The 25,558-nt window shown below is 38.7% G+C and overlaps 1 protein-coding gene across 1 annotated transcript; it reads left to right on the top strand.

The window, feature by feature from the left end:
- Positions 1 to 25,112, top strand: LOC134578834 (catalase). Its single transcript, XM_063437892.1, has 13 exons — positions 1 to 102; positions 11,182 to 11,353; positions 11,470 to 11,580; positions 11,684 to 11,814; positions 16,241 to 16,345; positions 18,478 to 18,603; positions 19,283 to 19,474; positions 19,832 to 19,984; positions 20,236 to 20,374; positions 21,857 to 21,987; positions 22,922 to 23,029; positions 23,119 to 23,205; positions 24,169 to 25,112. The coding sequence occupies exons 1-13, from the start codon at positions 37 to 39 to the stop codon at positions 24,232 to 24,234; spliced, it is 1,587 nt and encodes a 528-aa protein (XP_063293962.1). The 5' UTR covers positions 1 to 36; the 3' UTR covers positions 24,235 to 25,112.
- Positions 25,113 to 25,558: the final 446 nt, after the last annotated feature.

Here is a 25,558-nt window from a genome sequence, read left to right as displayed (position 1 = left end):
CAGCGCAGAGCTGAGGGTCCAGCAGTCTGGGTAAACATGGCGTCTCAGAGGGAGAAATGTGCTGATCAAATGAAGCTCTGGCAGGAGAGCCGGGGCTCGCAGGTAGTACTGCAGGGAGACAGCAGCCAGGCATTGCATCCCATTATTATTATAGCCAGGCAGCCTGGGCATTCTGAGGGGGCTGGGGGGAGAATTATATAGGGCATAATACTATATACTACTACTGATAATAATAATACTAATATGGGGTATAACACTGTATAATAATAATAATTAATAATAATATGGGGTATAACACTGTATAATAATAATAATAATATGGGGTATAACACTGTATAATAATAATAATAATAATATGGGGTATAACACTGTATAATAATAATTATTATACAGGGCATAATACTGTATAATAATAATAATATGGGGTATAACAGTGTATAATAATAATAATATGGGGTATAACACTGTATTATAATAATAATAATAATATGGGGTATAACACTGTATTATAATAATAATAATATGGGGTATAACACTGTATAATAATAATAATAATAATAATATGGGGTATAACACTGTATAATAATAATAATAATAATTATACAGGGCATAATACTGTATAATAATAATAATAATAATATGGGGTATAACACTGTATTATAATAATAATAATAATATGGGGTATAACACTGTATAATAATAATAATATGGGGTATAACACTGTATAATACTAATTATATAGGGCATAATACTGTATAATAATAATAATATGGGGTATAACACTGTATAATAATAATAATACGGGGCATAATACTGTATAATAATAATAATATGGGGTATCACACTGTATAATAATAATAATACGGGGTATAACACTGTATAATAATATGGGGTATGACACTGTATTATAATAATATGGGGTATAACACTGTATAATAATAATAATAATACAGGGCATAATACTGTATAATAATAAAAATAATAATAATATGGGGTATAACACTGTATAATAATAATAATATGGGGTATAACACTATAATAATTATATAGGGCATAATACTGTATAATAATATAGGGTATTATACTGTATAATAATTATATAGGGTATAATACTGAATAATATGGGGTATAATACTGTATAATAATAATTATATAGGGTATAATACTGTATACTAATAATTATACAGGGTTTAATACTGTATAGTAATAATGATGATTATTATATAGGGTATAATACTGTATAGTACTAATACTATAGGGTATAGTAATATAGGCATAATACTGTATAGTAATCATAATAATAATAATAATAATAATAATATAGGGCATAACACTATAATAATAATATAGGGTATAATAATTAATATAGGCAAAATACTGTATAGTAATAATAGGTATAGTAATGTGCATTCTGTGGGATAATTATATAGATATAATACTGTATAGTAATAATTATATAGGGCAATATACTGTGCATTTTATGTGATAACTTGGGAGACAATATTGCACATTCTGTATAATAACATAGGGGACAATATTGCACATACTGTATAATAACATAAGGGACAATATTGCACATTCTGTATAATAACCTAGGGGTTCAATATTGCACATTCTGTATAATAACCTAGGGGTTCAATATTGCACATTTTGTATAATAACATAGGGTTCAATATTGCACATACTGTATAATGGCATAGGGGTTCAATATTGCACATTCTGTATAATAACATAGGGGTTCAATATTGCACATTTTGTATAATAACATAGGGTTCAATATTGCACATTTTGTATAATAACATAGGGTTCAATATTGCACATACTGTATAATGGCATAGGGGTTCAATATTGCACATTCTGTATAATAACATAGGGGTTCAATATTGCACATTTTGTATAATAACATAGGGCACAATATTGCACATTCTGTATAACATAGGGGAACATATTGCACATTCTGTATAATAACATAGGGGTTCAATATTGCACATTCTGTATAATAACATAGGGGTTCAATATTGCACATTCTGTATAATAACATAGGGGACAATATTGCACATTCTGTATAATAACATAGGGGACAATATTGCACATTCTGTATAATGGCATAGGGGTTCAATATTGCACATTTTGTATAATAACATAGGGGTTCAATATTGCACATTTTGTATAATAACATGGGGCACAATATTGCACATTCTGTATAATAACATAGGGGACAATATTGCACATTCTGTATAATAACATAGCGGTTCAATATTGCACATTCTATATAATAACATAGGGGACAATATTGCACATTCTGTATAATGGCATAGGGGTTCAATATTGCACATTCTGTATAATAACATAAGGCACAGTATTGCACATTCTGTATAATAACATAGGGGTTCAATATTGCACATTTTGTATAATAACCTAGGGGACAATATTGCACATTTTGTATAATAACATAGGGGACAATATTGCACATTCTGTATAATAACCTAGGGGACAATATTGCACATTTTGTATAATAACCTAGGGGACAATATTGCACATACTGTATAATGGCATAGGGGTTCAATATTGCACATTTTGTATAAATATATGGAGTGCAATATTTCACATTCTGTATTATCCTATATTAAATAATATTGCACTTGCTTTTAATTCAATAGGGCAGTGGAAGGCATTGCTATATTGGCAATACATGTGTAATGATTATACAGAATGTGAACTATGCCCAATATGACAACAGGGCATGTACAATATTATGCCCTATAGCAGGGGTAGGCAACGTTCGACACTCCAGATGTGGACTACATCTCCCCTGATGCTTTGCCAGGGTATGGCTGTAAGAGCGATATTGTCTACAACATCTGGAGTGTCAAAGGTTGCCTACCCCTGCTATAGGGCACAGTAGTGTACATGTCATGTTGTTATATAGAGCATAATTCATATCCTGTATAATCCTAAACTGCTTAATATTATGTATTACCAAACCAGCAATAACCTCTGTCTGCAGCTTTTACTGTATGAACAGTATAGTGTAAGGGCTAATTATTATATCATTATTCTATACTATAGCTCTGCGTTCAATGGCCCTAAAAAAAATAAAAGATGGTTAAAAGTACATTAAAAAGCCAGTGGAATTTAAGTGCAGTCATTTTGGAAAATTATTGGGGAATAAACTCGGGTAGGGCTGCAGGTGCCAAAGGCTGGCAAACTGGACTCTAAAGTTTTGAGGGCGGTTTGTGTATAACCCCACTGTAACTCAAGCTCCTGCTCTGCATGTTGTATATCACTTGGCTGCCTCTCCGTACCAATATGTGTATTCTGCAAAATCGCCAAAGCCAAAATATGCATTATCCTGATGGAAAGGTGTCCATTGGGCATTATTGGCCAGACGTGGCATTGCAGATGTTTGTGAGCCATAACCCGAGTGTTTAAATAATGTTCAGCCATCCTGAAGTTGTGCTAAACGGCAATACTGGAAAAAAAATCTCGTTACAATGGTTACAGAGGTTAGCCCAAAAGTCAGGAGGCACATTACAGTGAACTTTCATCTACAGTGCTAAGGTTAGCTGTCAGTGCTAGGGGTCTGTGGACCTGTTGTTTAATATTAACTACCAGAGGACCTTCCAAGCTAACTTATGACTGTGAATCCTTTGTAGATGTTTACGTGTTTGTCTGTGCCAAGAAACTTTGTACCTGATGTTTTATGTAATCATTTGGGGTCTAAAGTCACTTCATGGCATACTTAGACTACATTATAACTTGCTAACTGTGTACGTTAAACTTACCTTCCTGATACAAAAAAATAAATTTAGTATGCAAATAGTGACTTATTTGTTTTATATTAGAAGGTCTCACTGGAGATAGCGCTGTGCTCATCCCAAAAAAACCCAACCATTTGTTATTACGATATGCAGAATAGTTGCTTTTGATTGACGTTCCAAATTAGACTACTTTTAGAACTCTCCTTAGAATGTGAGAGTACAATTACAGTCATAAGAAAGAAAACTGTTTAATCAACATACAGGTTACTACTACTAATAAAATAAAAGGTGTTTTACTATTTTATGCACTTATAGGGCACACGTAGAATTTTTTTACATTTTTTATATATACCGTATATAATTTTTTTTTTTTTTTTTTTTTCCCCAATATAATACTTTTTACATTGTACTCATTTGTACAGAACACACACATTCAATGTACAAAAATGAATATAAAATCTTTTGGATGCATTAGGGAATCTAACCCAAGATAGTTTTTTTTTTTTTTTTTTTTTTTTTTTTTTTTTAAATATATATTTGTAGTATTTAATGTAGTAATCAGATTAAATGTCAAGTTTTCAATTTGAAACTTTTGAAACTATTCAAAACCATTATCCGTAATATAATCCTATATCTTTCAAGATGCCACAGGAACAAGAGGTTAATAAATATTATTCACCACCCCTGGTTGTAGTGTCCGTTGGCCCGTGTCCTTTGGATTCTGTCCCCTCCAGTTGTTGTCTCTTAAAATTCGTTACCTTCAGATCTCTGCAAGTGTTGGCAGAACTTGTTTAGACAAGTCACATTTTTAAATTACTGCAACACCGTCCCGTTATAAAACATATATTGGGTAGATATTTTAGAAAACATATGTGCCTATTAATTTAACAAAAAAAATAATGGAATTCTACATTTTGAAAATACCCAGACATTTTTGCCTAAAACTACCAATTTACTGACGGGTCTGCACATTTCTTTTTTTAGTGAGTGAGTCTCCTAGTGAAATGTGTTGTTGTTGTTGTTGTTTGGTTTTTTTGGTACGGACTGCCTGGCACCCCAACTGGGTGCCTCCGCGAATCGCTGCTTCCTAGTAGCTTTGAGTACTATAAGCACCGCACCAGACACCATAAGCACCGTAGCCCCTTAGCCGCCGCAGCTTGGCTGGGGTCTCTCTGTCCTCCACCCACCCTGGACCTAAGACAAGGATCCAGCTTCCAGTGGGTGGACCTCTCCTCCTCTAGAGAGTGTAGCTCTTACAAGATCTAGTGACTATAGCCAGTATAGTAATCCGAAGCAGGTTTAGCTGTTCCCTACAATCACGAGACGAGGCTCCATGTTGAGAGTGAAGTGAACTGACCTTAATGGGACCACACTTGGCCTTTTATGACAGTCCCCATGTACGGGGCACTTCCCCCTGGACCTGAGAGTAAACCACAGTACAAACAAATGCGCAGTCACATTGGCTCTCAGATCTAGGACACTCCCATGCAAACTAGGCCAATCCCTCCTCTGTATCAGGGAGATAATTGAGTCAAATACTGTATTAACTCAATTATCTCCAACATATCCAAAAATCATGGTCCCATGCCCAAAACAGTTCCATAGAATTGCGGCTAAGTGCTGCTGGAGACTGACCGGGAACTGCAAAGTTTTCATGCCGAAAATAGTTCCAGGGCATTCGCGGCTAGGTCCCACCGAAGTCTATACGCGGTTTTGGTCCATGCGAATGGCTGCCAGTGAGTTAGCGTTCGGTTCTACGGGAAGTGCCGAACCAGGGGGAATAAAATATGGGTCTTTACAGTCGCTGACCTGGCCCGTAGTCTTTTGGCAGGAGGCTGGCAAGCAGGCCCCTCCAAAAGCCCAAACCTTGCCACAATCCCATAACTACTTGCAGGTTTATTCAGTAGACCAACTCTATAGACCAGAATTGGGCAGCTGTAAATATAACAATTTTACATTTCTTTTGTCATTCCCCAACAGTTCTCTGTCTACTATAGATCAGACCTCGGGTGTGCTGATTCTTATGGGTATGCATTTAGCTTATTAAAATCAGTGTAAAATATTTACAATCTATTTAAAATTCCAGAGTCAACATACTCTGCATGCTTATTTTCCCTTTGACAAAAATATGTTTGATACAAACTGCACATTTATTCAGGTGATTGGCTGCCGATACTGTTATTTCATGGGACAAAGTCACCCAGATCACTTCATCTCAATGAGTAGTTGAGAAATAATTCTCATGTTTTCATATTGCTGTCTCCACAATCCATGTAAAAGGGATAGTATTCTGAACTATGGAACCGGTAGTGCCCCTGATCTTGCTCTGAGGATATTCTTAATCTCAACAGAACCTTGGTGTGCAGAGATCTTTATTACAAGGCCAACAGTGTGATCAGTGTACCCGTCATTAAATGTGGTTTAGCTGTGTGTGTGCGCGCGCACGCACAATGTGCTGCACTCATGACTCCAAGCTTCTAGCCAGTGCAACTAGGAGAAGAGATGCATATATTCATTAAATCTGTAACATGTTAATGTATAATTAATTATTTAGCTTTTGAAGTTGAACCCTAAAGTTGGTTCCCCCGTGCCCGACACCGCTGACCCTCTTCTTCCTGACTGCTGCAGTATGAGGAAGATTTTCTGGGTAGGTAAGGGGGAAGCAGAGTCGAGCACTTGGGGGACCAACTTTATGGTTAAACTGTTAGCCCCCGAAGGTAAAACTGTCCATGGAAACTCCCGCCCCAGTTACTGAAGGATTAAATGTTTCTTGGCAGAAATTTTTTTTTTTGTTTGTTTTGTTTTTAAGCATACAACAAAGTCTACTTCTCTTCTGTTTTCTTTTCATCAATATATTTTCCTTTGTGTTTTTTTTGTTGTTTTTGTTTTCTTTACAGCAACTGTTTTGTAGAAAATCCCACCTGCAATAAGTTTTATTTAAAACACAGTGAATTGTACTGAATTGCAGTCTGAATGGCATAATTTAGGTCACCTCAGGAAATCTGTGACTATAGCAAAGTTCAAAAAACATTCCAAATCCTCTAGTATCGACCTAAATTCTGCACTTCTGTATTTAGGGAACAATATACCTTAATTCTCTAAGGTTGCCAGAGTCACAAAATAAAAAAAACAAGCGGTACATTGTAGACAATCTGAAAAACTACACTTGGTTAAAGAAGTACTGTCACCTTTGATTAGTGAATTATGATGTACCATTAATATATGCATTGCAAGTCCCTTGTAATCCTAGTTCATCCTCATAAATGCCGGCTAAATTTATGGTTAGGAATTTATTTAATTTTTTACCTCAACTGCACTATGTGGAGATTGTTCAGTAACGTGAACTGTAAACGAAGTCTATGCAAAAGTGAATTGAACCTGATATTTATTATTAGCCTCGGTTGTTTTTTTTTATATATATTTTTTTCCCCTTAGTAAGTACAATGTTGAACTTTGGAGAATAAAAAGTGTTGTGTGAACTTCTGCCTGGAGGTGGCACAGGACAAAGTTTAAAGCCTGACCCTTTACCTAAATATAAAGAAGTAAAGAGCAAAGTTCTAGAAGTGAAGCAATCTTATGGAACAGATCTTTGTTTCCATGTTGGTTGGTAACTATAGCATATGACCAATAATTTTGTTTTTCTATAAACAGTGGCCCCAGCTTACAGTGTATATTGGCATATTTAACCATAACCGCGTTGGTGTGCCATGGTCTGCATGCTTAAAGGGACACTATAGTCACCCAAACCACTTCATTTTAATTTAGTGATCTGGGTGCCATGTTCCTGTAGCTTTAACCCTGCAAGTGAAAACGTTCTGCAGAAAGGCAATATTTACATTGCACCATTAACCCTTTAAGACCGGAGGGCGTACTATTACGCCCTATTTTAAGGGCCTCTAAACGCCGCCGTGCGTAATAGGATGCCCTCCGTTTTTTTCGTACTTACCCGGTCGCCGGCGATCCCACGCTAGCGATCGCGGTTTGGGGGACTCCCAGGGAGCCCCCCCGCGGCACATGTGTCTTCTTGCAGCCCCCCCGACCATGTGAGAGTGAGGTCCTTGCGAGGACCTCACAATCACATGGCCGGGTTAGCTGGCTCAGGCATTGCCAGCAGGGGGACTAACTGTAATGACAGTTAGTCCCCCTGCTGGCTGAATTCAAATAAAATATAATTAAAATAAGTGTAAAAAAAAATATATCTATCTATCGTATTTTTCGCTCCATAAGACGCACTTTTTTCCCCCTCAAAAGTGAGGGGAAATGTCTGTGCGTCTTATGGAGCGAATGTGAAGGTTTACTTACCTGTCTTGAAGTGTGGGCCGGCAGCACAGGGCGCACCACGGAACTTCAATTTCAGGTTCCGGTTTCCGGCGGGACTGAAAGGAAGTGCGTACTCAGTGTGCATACTCATAACTTTGGCCAGTGTTTGTGACCAAATGACCAAAATGGCTACTAAAAAAGACTGGACATACCCCATTTGCAATACCTTGGGTTGTCTACTATTGCAAATGGTATGCCATTATGGGTGTAAATGTATTTCCTGGGCTACTATACAGTCTCAAAGGCAACGTAACCAATCTGGCGAATTTCAATTTAAAATGTAACGTGCTATATTTGACCCTGTAACTTCCCAAAACAACATAAAACCTGTACATAGGGGATACTGTTTTACACGTGAAACTTGCTGAATACAAATGTGTATTTTATTGCAGTAAAAGCAAACAGTATTATGACAATGACAGTAAAAATGTCATGTAGAACTAAAAAAAATAACATAATTTCTTATTTTCTCCCATTTTTTTTCATATTAAATTATGTTTCATAGCTAAATATTTGATATTAAATGAAAGCCCTGTTTCCCCTGAATAAAATGATATATAATAAGGGTGGGTGCATTTAATATGAAAGAGGTGAATTACGGTTGGACAGACATAGCGCAAATGCCAGGTTTTGTTTTACGTTTTGTTCTGTTCACAACGTGTACATTTGTCTCAGTCCTTAAGGGGTTAATGTGCTTCTAGTGTGGCGGAAGCATCAGGGAGACTGCCAATAGCCAATATTCAATCAGATGGTCTGATAGAGGCCATTTGATTGGCGTAACTTGCTGCACATGAACAATAGCCACCCTTATGTGGAAACATTGGATTGGCTGAGATCATCTACACGGATGATCTCCGTCAAAGAGACGGAGTGCCAGGACAGAGATTAGCACGGGCTGCAAGGTGAGTAATAATGGGTAGTTAACGCTAGAAATTATCCTTTTTTTTTATTTTTTTTAAATGAGCAATATCTCTCTGCCTCTTGGGCCCACGTGGTACTTAAAGGGACAGTTTGTACACCATCATGTCATTGCATTTAAGCTGTTGTTGTGCCTGGAGTTGTATAATAACTGGTGCTTGGCTGCTTTTTCTAATGCGTTGTCTCTGGCATTCAATTTCCCATATAATTCTGTGTGTCCTTATTGCAGGATTTTATACATTTTGCTATTACATTACAGTTCTGGGAGCAATTCTCATGGAGTCCTGTATCTTTTAAAAGCTGATTTTGTAGTAAACAGTTTGAGATTAGTATAAGTTACATGAACTGCTTTTAGTCCTTTTAATCTGAACAGGTTTGCCAAATTTACCCTAATCCTGAATTAAACATTTTTTGTTATTTTTATTTTTTATTTTTTTGTTGTTGATCTCACAGCAGCTCTGAGTCAGTTTATCTTGGCTCAAATTATATCCCATGATCTGCTGAGAATAAATTTTTTTTTTCCTTTTTTTTTTTTTTTCTAGATTGTAAAAGGTCACAGTATAACATTGGCAGCATTGTTTAAAAAATTCCCAAAATTGCTGAAGCATATTATGTGTCTTGTGAACTATTTATTTATTTATTTTATTTTTTTCCACCGTAGTTTAAAAAATAAAATTGGGTGGAACATGTTTTGTGCAGTTTATGTATAAAACATGTGGGGGCAGTATATGAAATCCCCCAATAAAACTATTAATTAAATGAAATGTGTGTTATGTCAGAACTTTAACTGCTGTATCCACTCCTACAACATATTGGAATAAACAGTTAGGCATTTGTTTTGCAGAAAAATACGTTTGTTGCCTTGCAATGGATTGTTTTTTGGAGTTGGGCTGTTGAAAGATAAGCAGATACCTTCTGCTCAATATAGATGTAGCACTGAGTTTGGTTAAGGCCCAATGTGCTAAGAGATTTTGTAATGCCAAGGATAATTGGACTCGCCTTTCGTTAAAGGGACACTGTAGTCAGCAGAACAGCCGCAAAATGTAGTTTGTTTTAGTGTGTATAGCCTGTCCCTACAAGCGTTTCAGGCAGTAACATCTCTAGTGGTAGTCACTCAGATGGACACTAGAGGTGCTGCACGTTCAGTGCTGCACTTTCCCCACAGAGATGCATTGGGTCAGTGCATTTCTACGAGGAGATGCTAATTGGTGCAGAGTGGCGTTTTTTGCTGTGCATGCGTAAAAGCCTCCCAATGCTTTCTTATGGTCGAGCACTAGATTGACTGACTGACTGACTGACTGACTGACTGACTGACTGACTGACTGACTGACTGACTGACTGACTGAGATCATAAAGATTGAGGATTTCAGTCGAGGGGTCAGAGCATGGGTGCAGCAAGCCGGGACCAGACCTGCATGGCGCGGGATAAAGGTGAGTAAAATCTCCGGAGGAAAGTGGGGGCTTAAACAGCTATTTAGACCAACAGTGTCAGGAATACATATTTGTTTCTTTAAGGGAGTATCCAGTTATGTGTGTTTTTAATTTTTTTTTTTTTTATTTGTAACTTATTTATTTTTTAAATTTGAGGTTGCAGTGAACTTTGGTATTTTGTTAATTCTAGCTGTTTTTTATATTTTACTGTTCAGCTTGTATAGCTATTGTGAATTAAGGTAACACTGAGCTTTATAACCATTACAGCTTGCTCTAGTAGTTATGGCCCTAGGGCCCCCATTTTAAGTAGCCATTTTTTAAACTTCTTACCCAAGCTCTGCCAGACACTGCTTTCCACCTTCACTGATGTGTACGAAGAGCAAAGCTCTACTAAGGCAAACTGTGCAGTGCTGAGCGTGTCGGCTGATTACTCTCAGTTAATGAACTTAGAGCACTGTACCACTGATGCATTGCTAGTGGGAAGTGGCACCTTGCAGACTCAAAGTAAAGAAGGCAAATTGTGGGGTTGGGGGTACATGCGCACTCTTGGCACCATAACCACTACAATGAGTTGGAAAATGTGTTGTAATTAATTAGGCTAATACATGAAAATAACAATCCCAGTGCAATATATTACTTCCTTCGTCTCACATCTTGTGTATGTTTGCTTTAAGAGACCTAGCAAATATGGAAAAAACAAACAAAACGGTTTAGTGATCTCACTGCCAGTTGCATCTTTTTCTCTATTTAGAAACCAGATGGCGTCACCACAGGAGGTGGAAACCCAATATCTGACAAGGGTAACCTACTAACCGCTGGTCCAAGGGGACCACTGCTGCTGCAAGATGTGGCATTCTTGGATGAAATCGCTCATTTTGACAGAGAGAGGATCCCCGAAAGAGTCGTTCACGCAAAAGGCGGAGGTATCATCATTTCATAGTTTATAAACCGCAATGTTCTTTTACTCACTAAACTGGTTATGGACGATTGGAAAGGGGATTAGAATTTACAAATTACAAAACATAACTATTTATTTTAGGGGCTTTTGGATATTTTGAGATTACGCATGACATCACTAAATACAGCAGAGCCAAAGTATTCGAATACGTTGGAAAACGAACACCAATTGCCGTGAGGTTCTCCACTGTTGGTATGATTCCAATATCTGATTTTTAATAATTAAGTCTGTCTTGGAGCCCTCTCTCCATTTTAATGTATTTCTCCTTTCCACCTTCTTCCCCTCCCCCCCACAGCGGGAGAATCTGGCTCTTCTGACACAGTTCGAGACCCTCGAGGGTTTGCAGTAAAAATGTACACAGAAGAAGGAAACTGGGATCTAACTGGCAATAACACCCCCATCTTCTTCATCCGAGACGCCATGTTGGTGAGCATCAATAGAATACTGGGTGTTTAGAATTGCTTTTTAAGAGGGTAGCTATAATCCCAACTGTCTCTTAATTTAGACGTCAATATCTGTTCTAAAACCGAGCTAGCCGCACGTTTTTATTGATATATTACTTTTAATTCTTTATTTATTTTGCAAATGGAAGTGACCATCAATGTGTTTTGAATTGCCCTTGGAATTATTATAAATTTTTTTTTTTTTTAATACGCAGATGGATTTAGCTTGGCTTCAGGGGCAGATTAACAATATAACCTGTAATTTAGCGTTTTAACCCATTAACACACATTGATAAGTATCTTAATTTATTTCCCTTCTCCTTATCTCAAGCCTGTACCAGCTCTGTGGTGGTGAGCGGCTTACTGGCAATTTGTTTTAACTTTCCCATTATCATACAAAGGAGAAGGGGACTAGCATTAGCTATTCTAAAACCTCTCCATTTGTGAACCCCCTGTAGCTAGAGAGCTAGACTGGACACCACGTATGTGTTAAACTGTATATTGCTTAACAATTTAAAGGTAAAATAAAGCCAGTGGACTATGTGCACCATAACCACTTCTTTGGCATACCCAGAGTTCTTTTAACTTGATTGGAAAGGGTGTCAGATGACTGTTGGCATTATGTTTTTTTGATACTTCATCTGACACGTTTGCTAGAATTCTTGAATGGCAACATGCTCTTTAATTAATGCTTTATTAAAACTTCCATAAACCGCTGTGGGCTTTGTTAGCACTACATAAATTAGATTTGGCTGTTTAACTCTTTCTGTGTCTTCTTCAGTAGACGTCTGCATTGCTTTACACTCTAGCGCTTCCTTTGGCTTATAAAGCATTGAGTCTTTAGAATTGCTATTACAGAGCAGCTTGCATAATGATTTAATCTTCTGAACAGAGCTAAGGGTTAAAAACGCCAAAGAACACATGTTTAATCTTGTGACCTAGAACTAAATGCAAAGTCTGGGCACTGTGATCGTGTTGTGTAATAGTTTATATTTTTTTTATATTTCTAGCCTTAGGGAAGCTAAGAAATATTGTGCATAGTGCCGCATGGTGGTGAAAATAGAGTACTGCAGGTGTTGTGATATATATATATATATATATATATATATATATATATATATATATATATATATATATATATATATATATGAAAACCAAGAGGTCTGCACTCACCTGAACATGCATACATTATAGGGTGCTGCTGGGGCCAAAATATACAAAATACACAATCCAGTGCAACCACTTATTCACTAAACAGGGCCCTCTAGCATTACGCTGCTAGAGTAGGACCTGCCAAGAATGGGGTACATTGACATTGTGGCAGGCTTATGCAATATGTGATCATATAATGTAACTAAACTCCCATTATTTTTAGCCTAGGTGAGGTGTTTTTAAATAAAACTATTACAATCTCTGAGATTTTAAATCATTGTTTAGTGAATAAGTGCATGCGCTGGATTGTGTGTGTGTGTGTGTGTGTGTATGTATATATATATCTATCACACACTAAAAATGAAATTCCAGCGCACTCCCTTATCTACAAACAGCTACTTTGGTGCTGACAGATTTTGCTAGTTTTATTAAAAACTCCTAATCTAAAACATTGGAAGGGGAGGACTGGAGGGATATATGGGAGGTGGCAGCCAAAGACTCCATATGCGTAACACTTCAGGAAAAGGCATATAAAACTTTCCTGAGGTGGTACGCCACCCCGGCCAAACTGTATAGAATGGGGAAAACCACTACAGATACATGCTGGAGGGGCTGCGGGGAGAGAGGATCATATATCCACATGTGGTGGACGTGTCCCAAAGTAGAGAAATTCTGGTCGGAAATAGAGTCATTAATGACAGCACTCCTGGAAAGACCAATACACAGGGACCCTTGGACATTCTTACTAGCCAAACCACAAGACGACCTCACAACAATGGAACAGAAACTAGTTAACAAACTAACGTTGGCAGCCAGAAGAGCACTGACCCAACAATGGCTCAGCCCAGACACCCCCCCTATGAGCAAAGTCACACACAAAATACAAGACAACTTTCTCATGGACAAACTAACAGCGCAGGTACGGAACACCATGGGCACCTTCTCAAAGGTGTGGCAACCGTGGGAGGAATACCTAGAAAGAATGGCGCGCACACCATGAGACAAGCAAGCCAACCCAGTAGGCACTCACTGCCACACACAGGCTATGAGTCTCCCCGCCCCTCCCAGATACCGAACGTAACCTCGCCCTCCTCTCTCTCTGACTTTCACTCACAAAGGAGGGATACTATACACGCACAAAAAAAAGGGTGAGGGGAGCTAACAAAAACGGCACAGTAGGGAGCGTACAACACGCAAGCCTAGAGCCATACGACAATCTAGGACCAGGAGGGCTAACAAGAGCAAAATAATAGAACTCCATCACGCTCTACAAAAGGAGGACATACAGCCATGAAAATGGGTAGATGTAAGTTAGGAGAGCGGTAGGGTAGAAGGCACAAGGGCCCAACTTTGGATAATATAAAGGGTACAAGATTAAACAACGAATAGTCAGCACACACACGGCCCACGCAAGAAAAGCTCCACTCAGGGGATCACAAACAGGGGGTGGGGGGGAAGGGAGGGGAAGGAAAATAAAAATAACTACCAGACAAATAAAATAACCGGTTATGATACCAAGTTTAAAACTTTTGTGTTGTCTTAAGGAAAACACCAATTAGGGTGTTTCCAGGTTTTGAAGTTTATTAGGTTTACAAAAATTGGAAAAACATTGATGGACGGCGGCTTCAGAAAACAACGCAAAAAGTAGCGCCCGAACAGCGACTGTATGTTTAACAAAACTATTATCTTTTTTCTGTATCACTGAAATACCAATGTATAATGTAAAATGTACCAATGCACAAGCCCCAATACTGTTTGCGAGCTGTACTGTCTGTCAATGCAAAAATAAAGAATGATTTAAAAAAAAAAACCTAATCTAGTATATATATTTCGGGGTCAATCAGTAACCCATGCAGACTCTGGCTCTGGTGGTCTCAGATAGAATCCCCTCACTTATTGAGTAACTATGTAATGGTGGTGGGTATATAAGATTGTTTTTGTTTTTTGTTATGTTATTTTATCTTGATGAAAGTTTGGGTTACAAATAGTGATGTCCGAACAGTTCGCCAGGAACCGTTCGCCGGCGAACATAGCGTGTTCGCAGTTGCGAACACGCGCAATGTTGGTCCGCCCCCTATTCATCATGGAGGTGGGAGGTTCTGGGAGGGAGGGTCTGCTGCTGATTGGCTGGAATGTGTCTGCTGACTGTGAGGTACAGGGTCAAAGTTTACTCAATGATGACGTATAGGGGGCGGACCGAACATCGCGCGTGTTCGCGAACACGCTATGTTCGCCGGCGAACGGTTCCCGGCTAACTGTTCGGGACATCACTAGTTACAAACTGAAACGTCAATCTTTTGATTGTGAAAAATAAAAGTTGTTTTATCTTTAGTACCTTTGGAGTCCTGGAAGTGCTATCTCAATGCTTCTTTGCTATATTTATGCCGACAAGCACCGGGCAATGACCTAAAATCTATCCCAAAAAGGTTATGGTGGGGGAAAAATTGGGATTGAAAACTTCACACCTGAAAATCTTTGCAACTTACATCCCAGTCATATCCCCCGTCTCATCTTTACTCCAAACTATACATGATCAGGTCCTTTTAATCTTTCCTGGTTAAAGATACAGTCTCCAGTACTGCGTACAATACTCAGTGTCCAATGCCGTTGTACAGAACACTGGTAAGACCTAATTTGGAGTATTGTACGCAGTACTGGAGACCGTATCTCCAGAAGGATATTGACATTTCAGAGAGAGTTCAGAGAAGGGCTACTAAGCTGGTTTATGGATTGCAGGATACGGAAAGGTTAAAGGAACTTAACATGTTTAGCTTGGAGGAAAGACGAGACGGGGGGGATAGGATTGGGATGTTGCAAATTTTTACTATTCAGTAAAATCACTTCCATTGTATTTTCATAGACTAGAAATTATTTATAATTGGAACTGACGCAATACGTTGTTTGTTTTTATTTTTATATGATCTGTGTTTTAATGAGCAATTACTGTGATTGAAATGTTTGTATAAAATGCATATTATGAAATAACAGAACTGTGATACTACAAACCATTACGGAATATTTAAAATCGAAAGCATTAGCTGTAATAAACAGAATTGGTAAGTTGCTAAGTTTTTCCTAGTGTAAATTTAAGCCCCACATCACTGCCTCTTAATGTAGTTGAGAGAAGAGGCAGCATCTACACACAAACCTATTTTACACATGTAATGTTGGTTTGTATAGCTACGGCTATACTCTCTGTCCTGCTTTATATATACTGGATTTGCATTTCAATTGATTATGAATTTCTGTTTGTGCAGTTTCCATCATTCATCCATTCTCAGAAGAGAAACCCCCAGACTCATCTCAAGGATCCAGACATGGTCTGGGATTACTGGTCACTGCTCCCTCAATGTCTCCACCAGGTTTGTTCACTGTGCCTGATATCCTGTAGCCCAGAATTGTGCCATTTGGGGGCAGAGAAGTTGCATGAATTTTATTGCACTTAAAAATTTTGGGCAATTGGGTGGAGGGGGATAACACCAAGTACACTTCTTTCATTTTGTGATGGTGCTGGCTAATTTTGCTGGTGGAGGACTAGTATTGCTATCCAAATAACCATAATACGAGAGGTCCCCCAGCTCTTTGGGTACAAAGGAATCCATCCATATGGCCAAATTATGTCAAGCCTGTTGCATCCTCTAAGTCAGGACTTGACAACTTTGCTTGGAATCTGCTCCCCATAGAGCTACATTGATTCAATGCATCTCTACGAAGAGATGTTGATTGGCACCGTGTGGAGTTTTGCCACACATGCACAATAGCCTCCCATTATATTCCTATGGGAAAGCATTGGGTGGGCATAAATCATCAGGATTGATATCAGCCATAGACTGGGTCAGCTGCGGCAAAACCTGCAAAGCGTGGTTGGAAAAAGCTGAGTAAAATGACCGCACTCCTAAAAGTACCCTTATATAATTCTAAAAGAAGTGTGCACATTTAAGTAATATCTTAAATCTACACTAGAGGGCACTAAATACCAGAAATGCTGAAATAATTACCAAGCCTGCGGCTGTAAATACATACCATACTCTGACACAGAAGAGACAAGGAAACCTAAAAGAGCATAACGTTAAAACAAACCATTTATTCCAGTACCATCAAACATACACAATACCATAAGCTAAAATCTAGAAAATTAAATGCATAAAAAAATCACTTAAAGTGTTCCACTAGGCAATCAAAGTTTAGGACCACCACTCCTACTTTAACCAAACTGCAGGAAAAGCTCCACTGGTCGCGACTCCTGGTGGCTGTTTTACCTTGGCATACAGAGTCAAAAGTGGTTGTAGTAGTCACAAATCCTGTGCAGAGTGTTCCCCTTCACCCAACGCGTTTCATCCTGTCTCAATTGGAACTTCCTCAGGAGAGAATTCGGCACTGGCTTGACGCACACTCACTGATTTTACTCCCTGGTGCACTCACACGCGCGCACACACATTTGACATTCACTCATTTGAAACTCGCACACACGGACACACATTTTCTCACACACTCATAAATTTTGTTTTTGTTTTTTAATGTCCACCCAGACTCTCTACCTTTTTGGGTGAGCCGGGGTCTAGTGGGACTACTGTCATCTCCCTGCTTTGCTCCCTCACACCCTGTTTGGTGATGCCAGGACAACGTGCTATTCTGGCTCTCAGCATTACTGGAGCAGGGCTTGAAGATTACAGCTCTCTCGCCACCTCCACTCTCCCTGAGTCAGCCACCCTCCTATGGTCTCCCTGATCAGGCTGGCCACATACATCCGCTCTGTCCGCTGCCCACCTGCCTGCCTCCACTCGGTCAGCTGACCACTAATCTAATATTAAAAATTAAAGGAGGGTTTAGGTTTGTATGAATGCATAAAAGTGGTTATCACTGCTTTTGTTTAAATTTTTCACATCATGGACACAATACTTTTAATAATCAGGTGTATTCACTAAACTGGGTATTACAGGGAATTGACCCTGGATTTTCTGAAATATATTTATATATTTAAAAAAACAACCTTTTTATGCCTAAAGAAGAGTTGGAATAAGTATCCAACGTAAAGGGACATTGTGAGAACTAAAACAACTAGATTTGAATGTAGTGGTTTTGGTGCATAGGCAATGCCCCTTTCGTGTGGAAAAGAAACGTTTAGCTACATCACGTACACTATGATAACATGGAATGTGGCTGATTCTAAATGAGAAGCATTGGATTACTGGATCACGGGAAATTCCACCCATGTCACATGCCCCCAGTGCCTCTGAGAAGCATCTGCTTGGACACAGCTCATTATGATTGCTCTCACAGAATGTCCATCGATGTGGGTTGTGTTTTTATTCAGTTTTAAACAAAGGGTGTAGAATCTAATGTAAACCTTTTATACTTGTTTTTTGTTTTTTTTCTCAACCCAGTACTTTATTTTCAAAGTTGGTTTTATTGTGAAGAAACAGACATTCAAAACAAATTTATTTTTATTCATATTTTTTTTATTCCCCTCTATACCCCCACCCCAACCCCATAGATTTCATTCCTGTTTTCCGACCGTGGCATTCCAGATGGCTTCCGTCACATGAACGGCTATGGGTCACACACCTTCAAGCTTGTGAATGCCAAAGGTGAAGCCGTGTACTGCAAATTCCATTATAAGGTAACTAGATTTCTATTTCATGATTAAAGATGATATAAACCAGACCTGATACTTTCTTGTACTCTGCTTGTGCAATAAGCTACCTAGTAGGATAGCAGGTCAGTATGTGATACAATCTAAGAATTGGCCCCTAAGACGCTCTCTGCATACAGCCTTAAATGGACCTATAGTTGGAATACAAACTGCGCAACTTATTGTTTTTTTTTTTCTCCGTTAAATTTTTTAAATACTTGTATTTAAACTTTCTCAGTGTAGTATTCTAGACCTCACCTTTAAAGATACTGGTAAGTAAAAAAAAAAAAAAAACAACAACTAGAAACTAGATATCATGTTTACATTGCAGCACTAAGTGCAATAGGGACACTGCACCCAGACCACTTCACTGAGCTGAAGTGGTCTTGGTGCTTATAGTGTGCCTTTAATTTACTATGTAACTTTTGTACTACATTTTTAAAAGAAAAATGAGTATTTCATGAAAAAAAGTTGATTCAAGTTATAGGTGAAAAATGACCGTTACCCTTTTAAATCTTTCATCTAAACATCTATGGGAAAAGGTGCATTGGTTTGTGCTGCTGGTATGCTAAATACTTAATGGAAATAAGTTAAACCTACAATCTACTACTAGAGTGCAGCAATATTTTATTGGTAATTTTGTGCCCTATGCGCATTGTCATTACAGACTGACCAGGGCATTCGCAATCTTACCGTGGAGGATGCACAGCGCTTGGCTTCCGAAGACCCGGACTATTCAATCCATGACTTGTATGAAGCCATCGCCAATGGGAACTTCCCATCTTGGACCTTCTACATCCAGGTCATGACCTTCCAGGAAGCAGAGAAATTCAAATTCAACCCATTTGACTTGACCAAAGTTAGTGCTATTTATTATTTGCAATTTGTTCTGTTCTAGGAACGTTAGTCTGTTTGGAAGACACAATGTATATATTTACTAACCTCTGGAATTGGCAAACTTAAAATCTGGAATGAATGAGTCCAAATTACCAACCTGTGACAATAGTTGAGTGGTAGAATTCTTTCAGATAGGCTATTTAGGCCTTGTTTTGCTTGCTATTTTGTTTCCAACGGTCTAAAAATCATTTTTTTAAAAAATGCATTGATGTAATTCAAAGTAGAACTTGGCACTTATTTAATTGGGGAACTTGAGTAGCTCCAATAGTAACACAATTGTCCACTTTACATTTTTTTTTTCTTTTCTTATTACAACTAGATCTGGCCTCATGGGGATTATCCACTCATCCCTGTGGGTAAGCTGGTGCTGAACAGGAACCCAACAAACTACTTTACAGACGTGGAGCAGCTTGCCTTTGACCCAAGTAACATGCCCCCTGGAATTGAGCCAAGCCCTGATAAAATGCTTCAGGTAGGAACCTCGAGAACAGTCCTAGTAGCGCAAGATTGACTACGGAGAACAGTCCAGAAAGCATTAATGTACAATGTCGTGTAAACCGAAGCTTCCCACATTCAGTAAAATAAGACTGCTAGACCAATGGATTATTTTGTCTGGTTTACCTTCTAATCCAAGTTAAATATTTATTTTGGTAGATTTTATCTACTATATCCTTTTACATCTTTCATTTATTCTTATTTTTGCTATTTTTAATCTTGATTTAGGGTCGTCTCATCTCCTACCCGGACACACACAGACACCGCCTGGGTGCAAACTACCTGCAGCTACCTGTGAACTGCCCATACAGGGCTCGCGTGGCCAATTACCAACGCGATGGGCCCATGTGCTTTTCTGATAACCAGGGTAAGCTGCAAAGATATTTCCAATACCGGTATCGCTAATATGTCAGTCTATTAGTGTAAAGTTGGAAAAATTAAACTACATAGTTTCAAGTGAAGACTTAAATTCACATCCCCTGTTTTCTTGCGTTATATGGTGATTCTTGTACGCAATGAATAATGCCTGACTACTTGTGCCAATCCATTCTGTATTAATGGGTTGTCATGTCTCTGCAGTTTTGCCTGCATTAACTCCTTAACCCTATTAAAAATTAAATATCGTATTTTATCCAGGAAGAGTATTTTAGCATTTAGCTAATTTTGAAGTGAATCTGTTCTTCTAGATCACTCACTGGATCCCAACTTTTTTCACTATGGTACCCCTTTTTATAACTTGCACCCCTCATATTGCCAAATGTTATTTAATATAGTTGCTGTTATTTCAGATTTATGCATTTATTTATTCATTTTCTTCCTCTGCCCCAGTGTTTGATCGCAAGGCGAGTGTTAGCATGTGGTTTTTGCGTTTGCATGCTGGAATGTATGCACATATACACATACGCTTTGGTATACATACGTACACTGACATACACAACAATAAATACACTGACACACATAGATATGCACACAAACGACAAATATGCACACTCACATAGACAAACCCGTTTAACCATTATTATATTTTTACCCATCCTCCTGTTAACATACATTTAAAAAAAATTTATGTGGAGGAGTGTGGCTTCCTTGGGGTTTTGGTGCTGGCAGTTTGACAGGAGTGTGGGTTTGGAGCTGGCAGTGTTCTTGCTTCTCCCCTCCTGCCTGCTTTCTCCCTTCCACATGGCTCTCACTATATCTGGGGGGAAGTGACAGGCACTCACTTTCTTCCAGAATCAGCGACATTCCAGTCGTCGTACTGCTAACCCCTTAAGGACAAAACTTCTGGAATAAAAGGGAATCATGACATGTCATGTGTCCTTAAGGGGTTAAAGGGGTACTGTGCCCGACCTGACCCCCGTTGAGAACTACCATCGGATGGCCCATGCCATTAGGGCAGGGGCCCCACAGCTTACCGGCACGGCGGCAGTTCAATAGCTGGTTTGGCCATTACGGAGTTCTTTCACCTCCCTCCTGGGGTAAGTGGCTCGTAAGTGGCTTCCCCCCTTCCCTCCTTTGTCCAACTCATGTCAGGCCCATTGGAAATATTAACTAATCTGAGACCTTGTAACACATTCTTTACCAAATACCTCATTATTTTATGCATTTCTGTATCTAACGGATCATTGTTGTGGAATACTGGGAAAGTCAACATATAATGAGCATGTTTACTTCAACGAGCATATTTACATGTTATATTAAATTGGATAATAGTAACAACCCCTGGATGTTGGGCAAAAGTAACATTCCCAGGACGTACTTGGAAACCGGAGCAATCTGAATGTGCCTTTCCTGGTTAAATACGTTGTTGTTGTTGTTGTTAGCATATTTTTGCTTTCTTTTGTATCTCCAGGTGGTGCTCCAAACTATTTCCCCAACAGTTTCTCTGCTCCTGAAAGCCAGCCTTGCGTGAAGGAACACAAGTTTAAACTGTCCTCTGATGTAGCACGTTACAACAGCACAGACGAAGATAATGTCTCCCAGGTAAAGGGTCACTCACAGGAGAGCAAAATAGTTAACGCAACGCCCTTTCTTGCCTTTAAAGAAACCTAGAGTGTCCATGAAGACTACAAATATAAACAGGGTTATTACACAAAGCTGAAGTTTTCGTTCTTTTTTTTTTTTTTTAGTCCCCTGCCCCCCCATTTGTTGTGCCTCTTGAGGCTTCCATTCCCTGGTAAGAGACCATGTATGTGGTATTGCAGTGAATAAGGCCACCTCTAGTTCTCAAGATTTTTAGAAGTTTATTCTTTAAAACAGGAATTTTTAAGAATTCACAGGGTGCATATGAGCCATACAAGCAGAGCTTAAAGAGACTGTAGGCACCCCAGCTAATTGAAAGGGTCTGGATGCTGTGTCCCTTTTGCAGTTCGTTTCAGAGAAGAGTTTACATTGCAGCTCTAAGTCTGCCCACCGTGAAAGCATTGATTAATGCCTCAGGATCCCTTAACCACCCCCCCCCACCAAAAAAAACCCAGACCTTTCAGCTTATCTGTTTTTGGTCTAAAATTTGCAGTTGCTTTGTCAGTTCTTCATAGTTTATGATTTAGTGTAGAAATTCTTCCTACTTTCACTTTACTTGGTAGGACTAATACCACGTGGATGAGTCTACACCATCTCCTGCAAATAAATGGGTTTGAGCAATGTATACCAGCTGCTCAATAGCCCTTTACAGTTTAACACTGGGCGTGTATGACCTTCTATCGGGGTTATTCACTAAAGTGAGAATTGCCGAAAATTCTAAGTGAATTTCAAATTAGCTGAACTGGAAAAGGTCTCCCAGTCAGCCATGCTTTAAGCTTGGCTTCTTTGACCTTTAAATTTAAAATTCACCTTGAACTCCCTGCAATTCTCACATTGGTGAATATCCCTGTGTGGAATGACGATTCAATTTTAATGCTTGCAACATATCTTAAAGGTGAGAGACTTCTACAGGAAAGTGCTTAATGAAGAGGAACGCAAGCGTCTGTGTGAGAACATCGCTGGACATCTGAAGGACGCGCAGATCTTCATCCAGAACAGAGCAGTGAGTAACATGGCTCTCTGTTGTAGGTGTATCATGAACGATCACCATATTATCTAACCTTGAACGGTCTAACCCTCTCCTTCTCACAGGTGAAAACTTTCATGGATGTTGACCATGAATATGGCTCCCAGGTCAGGGCCCTTCTGGATAAATACAACGCGGAGTGCCCAGCAAAGGTACAGTGTTTGTTTGATATATTTATTTCCGTTTGTGCTTCGGACAATAAACCTTTAAAAACTGCTGCATTTTCATAATGTGGAAATGTAGACCTTACTTGCTGTTTACAAGGTTGGATCAATATCCTGTCCAAGCTCTCAGCCTCCTCATCTCTACAATCTCCCCCTTGATGTCCTTCCGGTTTTCTCCATTTTGAAAACTAGTGACTGTTCTAGAACATCCGCTTAGAACTCCCTGGTCATTGTTGGCTTACAATGGTGCACAGAAGTTTGTTTACTACATTTCCCATCATGCTCAGCCAGACCAAATAAACTCTAGTGCACAAACTACAGCAATGTTAGTTGGCCATTGCCGTCCTAGATTATGTTGTCCTAGCCAGTGATGTATTTTTGGCTATGTGCTCCCACATTTGATATATTTTTAACACCCTCACATGTACGTATGTCTAAAACTAGCCATTGATTTATGGATGCATGCTAAACACAGTCACATAGACTCCATCATGTGAAGCTTACCTGTCGGAACACTGGATGAGCAGAGGAGGCTCGAGCTCTATCAGATATTCCTTGGTGTCTATGATCGAAGCAGTTGTAGATATAAAACAGCACTCCGTATGTAGACCATTCCTTGGTGTCTAGTGGTGGGGAAGCAGCATATCATAGCTGTGTACTCCTTCCTGCTCCCAACCCAGCAGGCTGCACGTAACAGGCAGAGGGTGTTGGCATATCTTTCCGCACCCACTGCTTGCATTGGTGACATTTCATTGGCAGAACCAGGCTTCTTGAAGAAGCAGACTCTTTCTTTAAAAAAAAAAAATAAATTTGGTGAAGGTCGGAATACCTTGCTGCTGCTCCTAACTCTCACATGCGGCCCACATCACCACAAACCATATTATTTTAATTGTCTTTTTAAGCAGTACTCAATCCTTTTGCGATTTTAATAATGTTTTTGTTGTTTTGCAGAAACCCGTGAAAACATACTCCCAGTACTCTTCTTACCCAACTTCAAAAGACAAATCCAACTTGTAACCTGCCTACGTCTAAAGAATTATCCGTCCACAGGCCCCTACCTGCCATCTAATTGTTTAGTGTAGCTCGGCTAAGACGCGAACGATTGTACTACTCATGAAATACAAATCTTGCCTTCGTTTCGATTAATGCTTTAACTCTCTTGGCTGCCGATTGGATGAGCAACTTAAAGAATAACCATCCATCCTGAAACACAAGCATTAATGGTAACACTTGGTTTAAACCGTGACATGTCAATGATTTGCATGTTGAAAATGTATGGCTGGTTATGTGAAAAATCACATTATCTTTTAAAAAAATGAGATTAAATCGAAGGGGTTTATTTACGAAGCAGTGAATTTAAAACAGAATTGAGAACTTATGCCAAATTGCCTGACTTGGGAAAGTTTTTTTCTATCAGCTATAGTTTGGCTATCTTTCTTACCTGAATATTGCAATTTACTCAGGTTCATTGTTTAATGAATAAACCCCCCATATATACATAAGTAAGTTTTTATTTGTATTCCGCTTCTATCTCAAGCCAAATATATTAACTGATGCTCTTTGATTTGCTTCCATTTCTACCAATAGTTTTTGATAACTAATAAATGTTTTAATTCCTAGATAATTACTATGTGCCTTTTTGAAAGGATTTAATATATTAATGGCAAGATATGATATTGTATAACTACCAATATAATGTGACAGGCACACAATGCACTATGTAAGAAAGGTTTCTTTCATTTCTGCGGATTGCGTGAAGAGTGGCTCCTGATTTCTTATTGTTTCTCCTGATTTTGGGCTTTCTGCAAGTTGTTGCTGAATGCAGATAAAGTTAAATGCCTGTGAACAGAAGATGTAACGTTTAAAAAATAAAATCAATCTTTCTGATAAACCTGTCTAGCTCATACTTAATGTTTTATTCAAACTCAAAATAAATCGTGTGTGTGTCAGTTTAAAGAAAATACGGATTTTCAGGATTAAATCCAAGGTCATCCGGTTTACACTTTTAAGGAACACTCCAACCACCAAAAACTTTACAGGTACCAGAAATGCTCTATATTGCCCCCTATTGTAAGAAGTCAAAATATGTTTAAATGTTTGCTTTCTTACCTGGGCTCTGTTGGGTACTGCCCTGTGCCTCCACTAGAAATGCTGGAGAGCCATTAGCTCCTAAGAAATATCTTTTGTTGGCTCTCCTGAGCGAAATTTCATACATTTTTATTTTCTAACGAACTTTTGATAGGTGGGATAGCAGTATGCATGATCTAGTGGCCCAACACGATTTTATTGGTGGTATCTGGATTTTTTTTTTTTTTTTTTAAACCAACTTAATTTGGCGTGA

This window comes from Pelobates fuscus, chromosome 12, assembly GCF_036172605.1.
Source record: "Pelobates fuscus isolate aPelFus1 chromosome 12, aPelFus1.pri, whole genome shotgun sequence".
In the NCBI taxonomy this organism is placed as follows: domain Eukaryota; kingdom Metazoa; phylum Chordata; class Amphibia; order Anura; family Pelobatidae; genus Pelobates; species Pelobates fuscus.
The sequence above is the reverse complement of the archived record's forward strand: the minus strand, read 5'-3'. Positions and strand labels throughout refer to the sequence as shown.

Coding starts and splice junctions, on each gene's coding strand:
- LOC134578834 (XM_063437892.1), top strand. CDS start 37: ATGGCGTCTCAGAGGGAGAAATGTGCTGATCAAATGAAGCTCTGGCAG. Junction 103..11,181: donor AGGAGAGCCGGGGCTCGCAG/GTAGTACTGCAG, acceptor TTCTCTATTTAG/AAACCAGATGGCGTCACCAC. Junction 18,604..19,282: donor ACTGCAAATTCCATTATAAG/GTAACTAGATTT, acceptor TTGTCATTACAG/ACTGACCAGGGCATTCGCAA.